At 42.1% G+C, this 17886-nt stretch overlaps 1 protein-coding gene across 1 annotated transcript; it reads left to right on the top strand.

The window, feature by feature from the left end:
- Nucleotides 1-2667: 2667 nt before the first annotated feature.
- LOC149452700 (sulfotransferase 6B1-like) lies at nt 2668-17676 on the top strand. Its single transcript, XM_089689138.1, has 6 exons — nt 2668-2839; nt 4023-4207; nt 7614-7740; nt 9744-9838; nt 10132-10318; nt 13751-17676. The coding sequence occupies exons 1-6, from the start codon at nt 2701-2703 to the stop codon at nt 13867-13869; spliced, it is 852 nt and encodes a 283-aa protein (XP_089545264.1). The 5' UTR covers nt 2668-2700; the 3' UTR covers nt 13870-17676.
- The last annotated feature ends 210 nt before the right edge of the window (nt 17677-17886 follow it).

Here is a 17886-nt window from a genome sequence, read left to right as displayed (position 1 = left end):
CCTGCCATTGCACAACATTCATTTTGTTTCTGATGCCCATAATTCACCTTTATATACCTTACTTGATTTTGCTCTCTTTTTGGTCCTTTTGATTCCCACTCATTTTATGTCATGTTTTCCATGTGAGAGGCACCGACACAGAAGTTTATGGGCAGTGGCAGTTACTGCCATTTTTTAGCAGAAACCCCCCTCCCTTCAATAGACAATGAAATTTCACAAATTTTCCCACGCTAGTTCACAAATTTGAATGCGACACGTTGGCAGGATTCCCTGTACTATTCCCACCGACAGGAGGGCACTGAGAAATTTGGGGTTGCTAGGCAACGATGATGTCACTGCCAAATTCTTGATTTACTTTACCAACCACATGGCATTTTGGGGTTTTGTGGTACCTTTCACATTTGTTTGGATATTTCTCTGTATACTGCAGATTTAATTTTTTGAGTGCAGAATTATAATGTTTTTTTTAGGTGGGACAATGTAACTATGACATCACTAAATGTGGGTATTCGGTTATATAGGGTGTATATATATTATTATTATACAGGATTTATAAAGCGCCAACAGTTTGCTCAGCGCATATATATATGTATATATATGTGTGTGTTAGGGTAGCACTGATACCATACTTGTAATCATGCAAATGCTCTGATACCTGAAACTGATACCTTTGCAGTGTGACTGGAGCCCATACAAAATGCATTGGGCTCAAATTGCACTACAAAGAATCACATGTGTTTTGAACAGGAATGTGGTGCAATTCCTGTCCGAATCGCATGCCGTTTCCCTGCGGGTGTGGTGCTATTTGCAGCCATTCATTTTGTATGGGCTCAAATCACTCCATTACAAAGGTAACAGCAATCGGTAATAAAAATCGCCATTAGAAAACCGGTATCAGTGAAACCCTCATATATATATATATTTTATTGTATTGCAGTTGTCACTATGTTGCCTTGAGAAAGGAACCCTGTAATGGTGGCTTATTTGATTAATGAATCATTGCAGTAATAAATGAGTATATACGTTTGCAACAAAGTGGTGGTGACGTCTCATCATTTTATTGTGATTTGTGTGGCACCATCTGCTACAGTCACTAAGAGCACCCATCTATTACCAAAGTCGAACACTGAAAGGAATGCCGTTCTCACCTTTTTATTTCATACTACTCTATAATATAACATATATGGCTACTAGTGATGTCACTCCTGTTAAATAATATGCATAAGCTCCACGATATTGTGAACGGAGGATATTATATTAACCGCTTTCCCGCCGCCCTATAATAGAACTAATGCTACATCGCAGCAGGGCTGCGCAAAATCATGTTTATATATGTGATTTGCATTTCCACTAGGGGGCGCGTGCGCCGCCCTACCCGCACGCCATTGGTGGCTAGGGATGTCCATCACTGGGTCCTGGCCGGAGATTCCCCATCGGCACCTGGCGATCGTTGGGCAAAGCTGACAGGGGAGAGACCTGTGTGTAAACAACAACAGAGAAATACACAGCAGCATGTCTCCCTAGTAAAACACACACAGCAAATCATATAAAACAGCACACTGTTAACCCTTTGATCGCCCCAGGTGTTAACCCCTTCCCGCCCAGTATCATTAGTACAGTGTCAGTACTTTTTATTAGCACTGATCACTGTATTAGTGTCATTGGGATGTCAGTGGCAGTTAGTTCCCCCCAGTGTCAGAATGCCTGCCGCAGTCCTGCTATAAGTCGCTGATCGGCACCATTACTAGTAACAAAAAAATTAAAATAAAAATTCCAGTACATATACCACCAATTGTAAACACTATAACTTTCACATAAACTAATTAATTTACTCATATTGGGATTTTTTTTTGTAAAGACATGCAGCAGAATACATTTTGGCCTAAATTTATGAAGAAATTTGATTTTTTAAATTTTTTTTACTGGATATGTTTTATAGCAAAAAGTCAAAAATATTGTTTTTTTTTGTTCAAAATTGTCCATCATTTTATGTTTATAGCGCAACAAATAAAAAACGCACAGGCCATCAAATACCACTGAAAGCTCTGTTTGTGGGGAAAAAAGGACAGAAATTTGATTTCTGTACATCATTGCATGACTGTGCAATTGTCAGTCAAAGTAATACAGCACCTTATCACAAACAATGGCCTGGTCAGGAAGGGGGGTAAATCCTCTGGAGGGCAAATGGTTAAAGCAGTTGGTTGTGCTGCGGTCACAGTGACACAGCCAAATGAACAATCATCATTATGTGATTCATTTTGCCGCGCCGTTTGTCTGGGACAAACCTTTTTTTTCTCTTATGACTATAATTAGTTCTATTTCTTATCACATGACCAGAACAGGATCTCTGCACTGAGATATGGGTACAGTTATTTCAAATTTGGTTGATAAGAGGACCTTATAGGGTCAAAAGGTTTGCGCCATCATTACATTTATGTAATTATTACATTCGGGTCCAACAAGTCATTTCAATTTGTAATGTTTATAATGGGCCATATTTGATTAGGAACCTGTCAATAAATACCAATTATCTAGCCATAAATGATCATAAAATTCTCTGATAAGTTGTGTTTGTAATCAAAGTATTGGGCACAGTCCAACGACCGCCTCCGGCTGCCTGTATATTAATCCCAAGCACCGTCCATGCTGCTTCATCTCAGAAGAGCATCCAACAACCATCCGCAGGTCCAGTCTTCCACCATGTCCACCCACAGCGACCTCATCCACATCTTCAATGGCATCCCCTTCACTATGCGTTCCTCAGCCGAGCTCCTGAAATGTCTGGACTCGTTCCAGGCCCGGGAGGATGACATCCTTCTCGTTTCCTATCCCAAATCCGGTACACCAATGCTGTTCTCTAACTTTTTTTTTTGTTAATTATTTGAAAAATATCTGTATTATTTTAGAAATATATGGAAACATGTCTGCATAATGTTCCTGATGTTGTCGTGATCAGCGCCATCTGTTTCGTGAAAACTCACGGAAACCAAAGTTATAACTGAGCTGAAAAAAAAACTTTTTGGCTTTTTGTAAATATAATTTTACTAGAACCAAAATATAGATTTTTTTTTTTAAACTAAAGAGAAACTTCAGATATTTTTTTTATATTTCATTTAGAGGAAGTAGGTGGGGGATAAAGCTGATATAGGTCTTGTTGGAGAGGTATCCCTTCATTTCCTGAGCTGGTGAAACCTAGAACATTACTGTGAAATGAACTGTTTCCCCTCTCAGGATTCTATATTAGATGCTTTATTGATAAATAATGAGAAGGGACACTGGGCTAACAACACAGCAATGGGTGTCACATTGGGTGACAGGAAAGGAGAGGAAATTCCAAACCTAATAGAGGTTCAGACTCCATCTAAATAACAAAGAAACTGGGTTGGCCGAAGTTCTGCATTTCAAATAAATTGGTATGGTTGAAATGATACTGAAAATGAAAAAAAAACAAAAACGCAATTTGCTCTTTAATTACAAAATCACCAAAAAGTGTGTCATGGAAGTGTATATGATCAGAAGAGCTTCAGCACCTCCAGCTGGACTGTAAGCTCTTCCAAACCAGACCTTCTTCAGTTTGCTCTGGGCTATTTAAAGCTGGAGTTTATTTTGCTTATGTTTTACCTTCCTTGGGTACTCTGCTCCTCCCATCAAAATGGTAATTACATTTTAATAAAACCTTTCCCTTTTCACAACATGCTTTTTGATGTCATCACTGGGTCTCTGTGATTCTCTATGAAATGCTGGCAGATCATGGCTGATGGAAGGGGCCAGCAGGGTGTTGCATCCTACATAAGTACCCCTCTCTAAAGCCCTTGGCAGCTGAACCAGGAGAAATATGTAGCCAGTGATATCACAACTACTGATCTGTATTCACATTCCAGCTCAAAAAGACTTGAAGATTAGCAAAGCATTGCATTAATGGCTAGGGGACCTGCGTTTTCAAAAGGCTGTTGGGCTTCCTTTGAACTGGAACTACTTTATACATAGTAGGTGATACTTATTGTTAACTATTGGTCACCTAGGTACTCACTGGCTTGCGGAGATCATGAAGCACCTCTACACTTCTAAGGTCACCCTCACCTCGCCCATTGAATTCGGTGACATCTCCAAACTTGAAGAACTAAACAACATCACCACCAAGAGGATCATCCCAACACACCTCGGCTACGACATGCTGCCCCGAGACTTCAAGGCCAAGAAATGCAAGGTGAGACATAGAAGACATTATATGTAGATGTACAGAAGATAGGCAGCAGCTCCACCGCAGTGAATGAGTTAATGTCTAGTTGCTTATGGCCTAGAGGCAAAGATGTATAAAAGATCATCGTATTTTCATCCTCATATCTTTAAAGTCTAAGTTTAGGTAAAAATAACTTAGAAATCAGCACAAGGGATGGTACTTACAGTACATTTAATGCAAGGTGTTGCTTGTGCTGGTGCTGGCTATCCTAGCTCAAATCACTCCCCATACTCTGCAGCTGTAATCTCCCAGTGCTGTGGGGTTAATAGAGCTGATGGACCTGTCACAGGCACCAGGGCTGGGACAAGGAGTGGGCAGGAGGGGCGGCTGCCCTGGGTGTAGTGGGGATTTGGGGGGCTGTGCTACAAGGGGTGATTTGGAGGGGGGATTTGTACTTGGAGGCTGGATTTGTGTTAGGAGGGGGTATTTGGGGGGAAAGATTTGTGCTAGTAGGGACGATTGGGGGGAGTGGAGCTACAAGGGGAAATTTGGGGGGAGTGGGGATGGGGGGGGGGGGATTTCTGTTGGGAGAGGAGGATTTGGAGGGAGGAAAATTTGAGGAGTAGAGGATTTGTGCTAAGACAGGGGATTTGGGGAAGGAGAGGATTTCAGCTTGGAGGGGGGATTTGTACTGGAAGAGGGGGTATTTTTGTTTGCAGAGAATTTTGACCAGAACCAAGTATCATATTGTTGTGCTAAGTAATTTGGAGTTTGTTAATGATAACAAGAAAAGCAGGAAAATAGATCCTCTGCAGCTATCAACAATAGACCCCCCTGGCAATAATAGTACCCCTAGCAACAATAGATCCCCCAGAAACAATAGACTCTCAGCAACAATAGACCCCCCTGGCAATAATAGTTCCCCTAGCAACAATAGATTGCCCAGAAACAATAGACTCTCCACAATAGATCCCCCAGAAACAATAGACTCTCAGCAACAATAGACCTCCCTGGCAATAATAGTTCCCCTAGCAACAATAGATCCCCCAGAAACAATAGACTCTCAGCAACAATAGACCCCCCTGGCAATAATAGTTCCCCTAGCCACAATAGATCCCCCAGAAACAATAGACTCTCCGCAATAGATCCCTCAGAAACAATAGACCCTCAGCAACAATAGACCCCCAGCAGCAATAACATATTTCTAAACCCTTTGTCAGCCTGCAATAATAGACCCCCTCCCTCAACAGTAGTTATTTCCCAGCAACAAATGGCCCCCCAGAAACATAAGACCTCCCCCCTAGCAACAACATATCCCCCACCAGCAACAATAGACCCCCTACTTTACAATAGATTCCCTCCAGCAACAATAGATCCCCTAGCAGCAAGCATCAATAGACCCTCCAGCACACCCCAGCACCCCTTGCCATTACATACAACCAGTGCTGGAGGGGCTGGAACTGTGTTGCTTCACTTTCCCGCTGAAAAAAAGCTCTGGGGGTAAGTGTGAAGGTTAGTGCTTGATTTTTTAGCTGGGGGAGGGGATTTTTGCTGACACATAATGCTCCTACATTTTGTGAGAACAAGGGGAACACCATTAGGCATCTTTGCCTGGACGCTAAATGACCTTGTTCCGGCACTGACAGGCACTCGTCAAAAATGCAGATTTTTACACCCCCTCCTCCATACATAGAAGCTGTACTAAAGCTTCCAAGAATGAAAAGTGCTTTATTAAGACTTTTCATTCATCTGCTCATTCTCCATTCATAGAACACCTTTCATTCATGGATCTTATAGTACAGCTTCTATGAATGGTGGAGGTGGGGTGGAAAGGGCAGGCATAGTCAGCACTCTTGATGAGGTCCCTGGGCCCTAGACAGAGCACAGCTGACACCAGCACAAGGGAGGGAAATTTCAAACTAAATGTAGGTACCGATCCTTGTTTTTTTTTAATTAAGGCTTTAAACTTCAGCTTTAAGGCTAGGTCCACACCTATGCAGGTTGCGTTTGAGCCATTTCTGCGTTGCAGTTGCGTTTTTGCACCTGTGTTTTTGATATGTTTTTCCGCGTTTTGATGCGTTTTTTTTTTCATTTTTTTTCTTCCTGCTAGGCAGATTTAAAACGCATTAAAAATGCAGCAAAAACGCACAACATGCTTTTCTGCAGCATTTCCATCGATGTCTATAAAACCAAAAACGCAACTTTTTGCGTTGAAAAAAAGTCCCTGACCCTTTCCAAAAAACGCTCCGGGGGAAAACAAGCAGAAGTGAACATGTCCCATAGGAAATCATGTTAAATGGACTGTACTGCATTTCTGCGAAATGCTGCCGAAAATACTTAGGTGTGAACCTAAGGCAAATGTATGCTTTAAGCTGAGCTCCAAGTATAATTTTCATTGCATACTTACTTTGGTCCAGCATAGCACAATGTAAGCATGCATATTTCTTACCTGAGGGGCCATGGCGGAAGCTGACAATTACTGTAGTAGTTGGCGCTACTACAGCGATCACTGCAGTCTTCCAGGTGCTGCCCCACTGCACACTGATCACAGGGCGTAGCTCGCTCAGCACTGCCACAGTTCACAGGATGCCTTGTATTTCTTTCAATAAATGCAAGATGTTCTCTAACTGGATGACGTGGAGATCGTCATTGCCCCTCCTCTCCCCCACGTCCAATCAGAGGATGCCTTGTGTTCTTTATCCCTGTCAGGGAAGAGGACTTATGTGCTTGTTCCCAAGAGTGGAGGGAAGGTATAAAGCAAGAACTGTGCTCACTTTTGTTCTCTTCTTTGGAGTACAATATAAAGTTTGTGTTGGGATGTAAATCTCTGTTCTCATTACAGATTTTACTCACAGTATGGCCTCATTCGCATGGGGCAAAACAAAAAAAAACAACTTGCCTTCCTATTCACAATCTTCTATTAAATGTACACTGAGCTGCGCATGAGCAGCTCTGCACACATCCTCGACACAGTGCCAGTATAAATAACTCCCTTGCGTATACGTGGGAGTCATATCATCCCCACTGACAAATCAAGAGACCAAAAACTAGGAAGGAAACTATACAAAGAGACATCTACATACTGGAGAAGACACATGTGGATCCCTGATCATAGGAACTTGCACTCTAATCTGGTGGCACCAGAGATGTCCATCCTCACGAGAATAGTACTAGCTGACAGCTGACACAATAAATAGAACAACTGAACAATTCTTGTTGAGTTTCTCTTAAAGAATCACACACATCTAGATGTAATTACGTATCAGAACCCCCTGACCATTTTCAGAATTTCTAATGGCCACTGTATCAAAGATGTCACATAATATCAAAGGAATATTATATTTTTACATGTTAAGGAATAATTATGTCATATACAGTATTTGTGTTATTATTTAAATGTCACTGATGATATGACTGTGACTTCACATTCCAGGCCATCTACATCATCCGTAACCCCAAAGACACGGCCGTCTCCTTATTCCATTACTACAGAGACAACCCCAACCTACCCACCATTGATGCGTGGAGCACGTACTTCGATATGTTCCTGCATGGACAAGGTGACTGATAATGGCTATTTCTTGCTGCAGATTTTTATTATATATATATATATATATATATATATATATATATATATATATATATATATACATATATATAGTGTATGGCAGAGAAGGGAGTACAGGCTTGTATACAGATCTTATCTTTTTACTGATTGTGGCAGGAACCATGACATCACATACAGCGTTTTCCTTTTATTAGATTTCATAAAAGGAAGCAGGAAATAAATGATCATATAATAGAGCCATATTTTATGGCTTTGTTTTGAATAGAGTATGAAAGGGTTAAACCTCTTGCAAAGCTTATATTTGGTATGTGTCCTTTTTGGGAGATATTCCTCAACTTCCTGTCTTGGATTGAAAAGAAATTTGCTTTGTTCATTAAGCTGCATCCACTTTGCAGAGTGAGCTTTATTGGCTTCTTTAGTAAATCAGCCCTGTGCTCTGAGTGATAAACACAATGATGTTTTTGTGGGTGGAGAGAGGGGAAACCAGCATTTCTCAGGGTGACGGCTGTTTTTTGCAGGGTGAAGGTGGGGGCCACCATAGGCACAGTAGCAGTCTGCTACTGACAACAATTAGAGGATGGAGTCAATATTGGAGCTCCATGACCTTAGGGGCGGCCATGGGTCCAATAGCAGCCCCATCCCCTATAATTAGAAGATGGGACTGATATCAGGGGCTCTTTGACCCCCCTGTGGGGGAATTCCACCTTTAGGGACCCTTTTGGTGTGGTAATGAAGTGCTGCCAGTACTTAGTTGTGTTATAAATCAGATTTGAAATGTCTATCAATGTCTCTGATTTTCCCTGGAAAGCGAATCACTATAAAGATAATGAATGGTGTTAAATGCTCCAGGGACAGAAGTGTCTGTTCTCTGGTATATAACATTCGGGTGCTGAGTGACTGCCCAAAGGTCTCACACTGATAGGAACGCGGACCTGACTTTGACCGTCGTTATACCTTGTTTCCGCAGTCTTCTGATGATAAAATTATTATTATATACTGGTCTGACTGCAGGTGAGGATATGTCAGATACTGATAATCTGCCTGTCTAGATGGCAGAGGTATTAATAAGTAATCGAGAGCTGATAATCATTACTGGAGTGGCAATAATCAGTATTAAATGGTAATAAACAGTGCTGGAGAGGTAATAATCAACATTGTGGAGGTAATCATTGGTACTGGAGGGTAATAATCAACACTGGAGAGATAATAGCCATAATGGAGAGGTAATAATCAATATTGGATGGTTATCATTAGTAGTGGAAGGTAATAACCAATATGGGAGAGATAATAATTTGAATTGGAGAGTGAAAATCAGTATTGAAGGCTATTGATCAGGACTGCAGTCAGTTGTTGACTTCTGCTCACTGTGTGCTTCAGCATGTGCTGACCCCGCTCTGTCCTTTTACATGGCCTACCACTTTGTGGCTGCTTTGCTGTTGTTCCCGGTTGCTTCCACCTTGTTATAATACCACTAACAGTTGACCGTGGAATATTTATTAGCAAGGAAATGTCACGGATGGACTTATTGCACAGGTGGCAACCTATCCGGGTACAACGCTTGAATTCACTGAGATCCTGAGAGCGACCCATTCTTTCACAAATATTTGTAGAAGCAGTCTGCATGCCTAGGGACTTGATTGTTATACAGCTGTGGCCATGGAGGTGATTGGGACACCTGAATCCAATGATTTGGAGGAGTGTCCCAATACTTTTGTCAATATAGTGTATGTGTTGGCCAGTCTAAAAGACATAATGATGCTGTCTAGGATCAGAAATTCGACAATCAATACTCTCCCTCTACTATTCCTTCCAAGGCTGGTTGGTTGGTCTGTCTGGTTGCAGTGTGTCCACCAACAGACTATCACTGTCACTAATGAAGATCTCAGGTCTATGGCAAGTCTTAGTACAATAAGATGTTCTTCTGTATAATGAATCTGCAGTTGCCCTCATCTTTTCTTTTTCCACATGTAACTGATCTTCCTTTGTGTATCACAGTTGTATGTGGATCCTGGTTTGACCACATCCTGAGCTGGGAGGAGCACCAGAATGAGATGGGAACTCTCTTCCTCTACTACGAATCCATGAAAAAGGTTTGTCCAATTGTCTGATGATTAGTAGATAAGTACTGATCTTTTACGTCATGTTATAGATGTGTGATAGGCACCGCCTGATTGGATAATTTTTCAAACTTGATATAACTTCATCTGTGTCTGGTGAGACAAATCCCAAATTGTACTTTTAATAGTAACATACACAGTGACTGCTAGTAGCCAATCAGAAATAATTAGTGCTCCAGCAACTGATAGTGGTAATATAAATTATTGTGAACAATCGATGACACCCGTGTGACTCCACCCTTAACATATTTTATCCTTCCTTTCAGAATCCCTTTAAATCGTTGAGGGCGATCAGCTCTTACCTGGGAATAAACATCAATGACAACGAAATCCATGAAATCTGCAAGAAAACCTCATTTTCCGAGATGAAGAACAATGTGGAGAATGAAATAAGCGACCCAAATCACACCGTCTGCTCTCTGACCTCTAACCGCAGACTGATTTTCCGGAAAGGTGGGTGAGCCTGAATCCTGGGCAGACCATAGGAATTCCTCCATGACCCCCCTGGGGTGACCCAAAATCCTGGCAGATAATAGGAGTCTCTTTTTCACCCATCTAAGGTGACCCCAAATACTGAGTAGACTAGGAACCCCACTCTGACTCCCAGTGGTGACCCCAAATTCTGAGCACATGATAGGAAAATCTCCCTGACCCCTCTGGGGTGACCCTTACATTCTAGGAAGACCATAGGAACCTCTGCTTGATTTTCTAGGGGTAACTGTGAATCTGGTGCAGACAAGTAGAACCTCTCTCTGATCCCCATGGGGTGACCCAAGAAGACTCCACACAACCAGTGTCTGCAGAGAGGACAGGACCTTGAGTGAATCCCGCTGACCAAGTACATGTAACAAAAAATAAAGAGAGTGCAAACGATTCAGTGTAGAGATTTATTAAAGTGGCTGTAAAGGCTCAAGGTTTTTTTACCCTCATGCATTCTATGCATAAAGGTGAAATACCTTCTGTGTGCAGCAGCTCCTCCAAAATTTGCATTCCGTAAAATTTACCTGAGCCCCACTGACTCCCTCTACTGTCAATCATAGTCAGTAAGCCAATGAGCAAATAGAGGGGGCCGGGGCAGGGCCCAGCCATGCTCCATGTGTGAATGGACACACACAGCAGTGACTTGGGAGCTGCTTGCTATGGTGGCACTAGAGAGGAGAGAGGGGCCAGGAACACCAGTGGGGGATCCGAGAAGAGGTGGATTAGGACTGCTCTGTGCAGGTAAGTATGACGTTTATTATTTAAAAAAAAACAACAAAAAAACATATATATATATATATATATATATCGCTTTAAATTAAAGTAAATTAAATGCAATAATGTTCATAATAAGTGCAATCCTGTCACCCAGAGGAGTAGTGTGGTCAAAAAGCTTTTCTTTTAAGTAGCCCAACAGGAAACCATGTTGGAGTAAATCGCCGCCTTTCTTCATTTAAGTCGCAGCTGTTACTATCAATTTAGTAGAAGCTTTAATTAGGAGTATGAAGAGGTAAATAATCTAATGCAAATCAAATACAAATGATTCTAAATGTTAATATATATCAAAATGTGTACAGCTAAAACAAAGTAACAAATGAATAACAAAACTGCAAAAAACACAGATAGTTGTGAATGGGACTGATAGCAGGCTATTGAATATCTGATGGGGACCTCTAGTGGCCAACTTCAATAGCTATGTATAATGTATACCAATACTTTTGTTACTGTGGGGTTGACTTAATAAAACTGGAGCATGCAAAATCTGGGGCAGCTCTGCATAGAAACAAATCAGTTTCCAAGTTTTTTTGTCAATGCCTAATTGAACAAGCGGAAGTTAGAAGCTGATTGGCTCCCATGCACAGCTGCACCAGATTTTGCACTCTCCAGTTTTAGTAAATCAGCATCTGACCCTACTGACCCTAGTATCTGCATGTCACCCAGTGCACGGAGGTGTAACTTAGAATAAATGGAAAAATATTATTTAACCATTTTGGCATCAAAATGAGTCACATATACCATTTGTATTCTTGTTATCCTTTTGCTGATGTATTAGTTTGTGAATTGAGCCTGAAGTCTTCATGGCTTGGACTGGCTTTGTCTGCCTGGTGTCAATATGGGGCTGAAGGAAGGAATATTTCTATGACCTCAATAGTGACAATTCAGCAGACTGCAGGATTTTTTGAGTTAAAATGAGTAAAAATACTAGTGTTGAACTGAACTGCCTGGCCTGGGGTGGAGGCGGGGCATTTTTGATGAGATCAGGAAGGAATTTGTTACTTTTGTAAGCTAATATTGGGAAGAAAAAAAAAAAACAATCCTCCTCTGAACCAAATCTCCAGGAATTGTTGGAGAATAAGCTTGATTAGAGATTGATCTTTTCTAAACTTAATGTGTACCTATACATTTTCATGCTACGTGAGTAATATGTTAAAGTAACACTTGCAGGTACCTCTCCCAAGGATTACAGCACTCCCCCCGACAATGTGATGTCATCTTTGTTCAGGCATCATCCAGGGTCAGTATCTATTCTGAACTGAAATGATGCCTCTGAGATGACACAATCATGGAAATCCTGAGCATTTGCAGTTCCTCACTGTGTTTACAAATATCTGACACAAATTAGCCCCGTGCTGCAACCTCTCACCTTGTGACTTGCAACTTGCAGTCTGATCACTGTGGTGAGTGGACACTGAGGAAATGCTTCCTCCTGACTTTAGCAGGCTGGAAACATCATCTCAGCTAGTGCCATCACTAGGGTTGGTGTCACCTGGTGCAGTAAAATATGGTGTCACCCCCCCCCCCAATAATTTTTGCAACCTGTGTTTGGGGTGTCATTAACTTTGCACTGACATCTGCAGCAGATTGCAAGGGCAGTACAACTGGAATGTGGTGCGGAAAACTGCACAGGAATGTAGATTTCCCGCACTGCACTCTAGTGTAAAAGACCCTAAAACTGTGAAGCAGTCCTTTGTAACCCAGGCTAATGGAGCAGGGAACTCTCTTAGGGCCTGTTAACATTGGTACGCAGTGTGGGAAACCCATGTTCCCTGCACGTTTTCCACATTCATTCCAAACACATTGCCCTTGCGATCTGCAGTGGTTGGCATTGCAAAGTTCAGGGCACCCCAAATACAGGTTGCAATTGCAGTGTATTTGCCACACTTTAAAGTGTTACAAAACCCACAACAGTAAAATCAGTCTGTAAATGCAGTAAAGCATGCTTGTTATACTCACTGTGGAACCTAAGGGGTTAATCCTCTGCATTGTGTAAAAATGCTGTTTGATCCTGACTTATCTGATCCTCCCTTTCTTCCAGTGTCCCCCTCTTATCTCCTGATAAGATATACCATATGGAGTCATTCTGCACATGCTCAGTTTAGTGCGTATTGCTAGGGAGGTTTTTTTTCTCTTGGGAGAGTGCTTGTGATCAGCACAGGGCCAATCAGCACTGTCCAGACAGAGGTCAAGGGTTCTGCATCCTCCTAGAGCAAAATGAAAACTCCTCCTACAAGCTTTAACCAGTGCTCGGCTGGTCACAGATAGAAGTCACAAGACTGCTCTAACTGCTGATGAGAAAATGTATTTAGCAGTTTATATTTACTAAAATAATTGCATTTCCATGTTCTGTGTATTGTGGGAGACCAGATATAGTGAATGCAGGGTCCGGGGTTTAGTAACACTTTAATTATATAACTGTGTCAAGTTCAGTGATTACTGTGAACATGTACGCATCTCCACATCTCCATGTACATCCAAAATGGGAGAGAACAATGATGGTGGGACAATCTCACCACGTGAGCCTGAAAAGATAGATGGCTCAATAGACTCCACCTGTAACTGAAATCTGATATTTTGTTGGAACAACCTTGTTATTTAGTGTAATCCCTGATTTCTCTCCCATCACAGGCACTGTCGGGGACTGGAAACAGTATTTTTCCACCAAGCAGAACAGAATGTTTGATGAGCTCTACAACACCAAGATGAATGCCAGCTGTCTGGCCAAACACATCCACTATGAGAACTGAGTACATCACTCACAGATCAGACTGTATTGTTACTGAGAGACTTCCACCACTATTCCACACCACGCAGACTACCATACGAAAAGTCAAAACCAAGGCAGATACATGGACAATTCTTAAAGGATTCCTCCACCATGTAGTGGGACTTCACCAGGTTTACCAGTTAACAATGATGGCCACAGCCCTGAGATGTAACAGTTGGGTGACCACATGTCATTTCTGAGCTCTGAGCGGCCACTGAGGGTAAACCCCAGGACTTCTTTATAGACATGGACAACTGTCTCACCACATCACTTCTTATGTTACATTTTATCTGTGCTTCCCTAAGTGTGTGAAAACATAAAAAAGGAAATCTTGACATCAAAAGCAGTCCATAAATAGCTGAATAAACTCACAAAATGTAAAGGAACAATTACAAAAATATTTGCCACCTTGCAAAAGCTCCCGCCACTTATCTACTGGTATTACTGGATTACGCCTGGTCTAAGGGTGAGGCTATACATAAATTAGCTATTTCTGTCTACGTGTACATCCCTCTGGGTTATTTTCATTGCTGTTAGAGATGCTGGTACGTGCAAGATAAGTAGATTAATCTGGCAGAATCTGCTCAATTTATAAACAGGCCCCTTGATGTCCTGTTACTGTTGAGAAGTGGTGGATTTACTGCATTCTCCACTGAATCCAAATGGTGGCACTGTGGTGGTTATTTACTAAAACTGAAGTGTGCAAAATCTGGTGCGTAGAAACCAATCAGCTTCCAGGTTTTATTGCCAAAGCTTATAAACTGAAGTTAGAAGATGATTGTCTACCATGCACAGCTGCACACATTGTGAGTGCTAACGTTTTAGTAAATTCCCCCCTATATGTCTGTCCAGATGTTAGTGATCCATGCCGTCTAGATTGGAATCCATCGATAGTATTCAATACTTTCCTATCAGTTCCCTTCCAGAATATTCTCAAGAAGTATGAAATAAGTTTAGATGTTTAGAATAATGATTGTATATGTATAAAGCAAGGGTCTCCAAACTTCCCAAACAAAGGGCCAGTTTATTGTCCTTCAGACTTTAGGGGGGCCAGACTGTAACCAGCGGCAGTGGAAATTTTTACTGGAATCAGTGGTAGCAAACATTGCCACATTTGGTATAAAGGAGAGGAATTGTGCCACATAATTGGTATCATTGGGAAGATTGACTATCATTGGTATCAGTGGGAGGAAGAGTGCCCCATCATTGGTATCAGTGGGAGGAAGAGTGCCTCATCATTGGTATCAGTGGGAGGAAGAGTTCCCCATCATTGATATCAGTGGGAGAAATAGTGGCCCATCATTGGTATCAGTGGGAGAAATAGTGGCCCATCATTGGTATCAGTGGGAGAAATAGTGGCCCATCATTGGCATCAGTGGGAGGAAGAGTGCCCCATCATTGGTATCAGTGGGAGGAATGGTGCCCCATCATTGGTATCTGTGGGAGGAATGGTGTCCCATCATTGGTGTCAGTGGGAAGAAGAGTGCCACATTTGGTATAAAGGAGAGGAATTGTGCCACATAATTGGTATCATTGGGAAGATTGACTATCATTGGTATCAGTGGGAGGAAGAGTGCCCCATCATTGGTATCAGTGGGAGGAAGAGTGCCTCATCATTGGTATCAGTGGGAGGAAGAGTTCCCCATCATTGATATCAGTGGGAGAAATAGTGGCCCATCATTGGTATCAGTGGGAGAAATAGTGGCCCATCATTGGTATCAGTGGGAGAAATAGTGGCCCATCATTGGCATCAGTGGGAGGAAGAGTGCCCCATCATTGGTATCAGTGGGAGGAATGGTGCCCCATCATTGGTATCTGTGGGAGGAATGGTGTCCCATCATTGGTGTCAGTGGGAAGAAGAGTGCCCCATCATTGGTATCAGTGGGAGGAAGAGTGTCCCATCATTGGTATCAGTGGGAGGAATAGTGCCCCATCATTGATATCAGTGGGAGAAATAGTGGCTCATCATTGGTATCAGTGGGAGGAAGAGTGGCTCATCATTGGTATCAGTGGGAGGAATGGTGCCCAATCATTGGTATCAGTTGGAGGAATGGTGCCCCATCATTGTTATCAGTGGGAGGAAGAGTGTCCCATCATTGGTATCAGTGGGAGGAATAGTGCCCCATCATTGATATCAGTGGGAGAAATAGTGGCTCATCATTGGTATCAGTGGGAGGAAGAGTGGCTCATCATTGGTATCAGTGGGAGGAATGGTGCCCCATCATTGATATCAGTTGGGGAAATGGTGCCCCATCATTGATATCAGTGGGAGGAAGAGTGTCCCATCATTGGTATCAGTGGGAGGAAGAGTGCCCCATCATTGGTATCAGTGGGAGGAAGAGTGCCCCATTGTTGGTATCAGTGGGAGCAAGAGTGCCCCATTGTTGGTATCAGTGGGAGATATGGTGCCCTATTGTTGATGTCAGTTGGCAGAATTGTGCCTTTTATCAGTGGAAAGTATAGTGTCCAAAGGGTTGGATACAGGCAAGCAAAGGGCCGCATCCAGCCCCCGGGCCACAGTTTGGAGACCACTGGTATAGAATATATAGGAGCATTTTTAGTAACACTTTGCTAAATCTCTGCTGTCATTTGCCAACCAGAAACTGATTCTCATCCTGTAAATTGATTTCCACCACCTGTATACTTTTTGGGGCTTTATAATCACCATCAGAAGTATCACCCAGACGTCATGTGCACGTCTTCTCTCCTCCGCCGCAGGTCACATGATCTCTTCTAAAGAGGATCTGACAGTCAGGAAAAAGACAGCCAATCAGCAGCTCTGCTTAAACAGTTCTTATCCCCTTCTACAGCAGCCACATGATCAATGATGTGGTATACATCTCATGACCATACCCAGGAAGAAATGAGCTTTCAGGACTCCTCAAAACAAGTATAGGACTCCAAGACTGCATTCATACCTAAGGATTCCAGGAATGCAAGTATAAATTCATGTTTCTGCTTGTGTTAGCAGAAATGCATGAAAAACGCAGCCAACATGCATCGTGCTTGCAATGCCATTATAGGCATCCCAATGCAGTCCCGCAGGTTGTTTGCTGAAAACATGCAACAAAACACACTTTGCTTACTGCAAAAAAAATTAAAAATGTACGAGCTACTTTGGTGCATTTGTCATGTGTAAGTGAATGGGCTGCCCTACGCTGCCATGTGATAAATGCGCCAAGTAAACGCAGTAAAAAACACAATGTATCGTACTGGTGTGAAAGCAGCCTAAATATTTATAATACCTGAGGAGGTGATTTTAATACCTTAAACTCATGCAGTTGGTGGAGGACACATGCTAAGGCTAGGTTCACACCTATGCAGTTTGCGTTTGAGCAGTTTCTGCATTGCATTTTGCATCTGTGTTTTTGCCACGTTTTAATTTTTTTTTCTTGTTGCTAGGCAGATTTAAAATGCAAAATGCAGCAAAAACGCATTACATGCTTTTCTGCAGCATTTCCATTAAAGTCTATAGAACCAAAAACGCAACTTTTTGTGTTCAAAAAAGCCCCTGACCCTCTCCAAAAAATGCACCGGGTGAAAACGCGAAGATGTGAACCTGTCCCATAGGAGTCATGTTAAATGGACTGTACTGTGTTTCTGCAAAACCCTGAGGAAAACGCTTAGGTGTGAACCTAGGGTCAGTGCAGCTTTCAGCACATGGTAAAATCAGCTCAGCTGTTTCCTCTAATATTTTGATGTTTAAAGTGTATGTCTTTTAGGTCTGTTTAATATATCACTGAAAGCGTTTTGTTATATCTGTTCAATAAATACTTACCTTCCTGGACTTCACTCTTATCAGTTACAGTGTTTCCATCTAGTTCTACAAACACCTCCCCACTATGTCATGGTATGGGGGAGATATTCTGTGGTTCCATCCTAGGGTGACAATGCTGCCCCTCCATAGATACAGTGGGCGTTTTCACCCTAGGACAGGAAGTGCATTATTGGCAGGATCAATAGGTGAAAAAAAAGGGAAAAAAGAAAAGGAATGCAG

Source organism: Staurois parvus, unplaced genomic scaffold (assembly GCF_062004578.1).
Source record: "Staurois parvus isolate SC_StPar_1 unplaced genomic scaffold, SC_StPar_1.0 ptg000469l, whole genome shotgun sequence".
Lineage (NCBI taxonomy): Eukaryota > Metazoa > Chordata > Amphibia > Anura > Ranidae > Staurois > Staurois parvus.
This window is presented reverse-complemented; position numbering and strand designations above follow the sequence as displayed.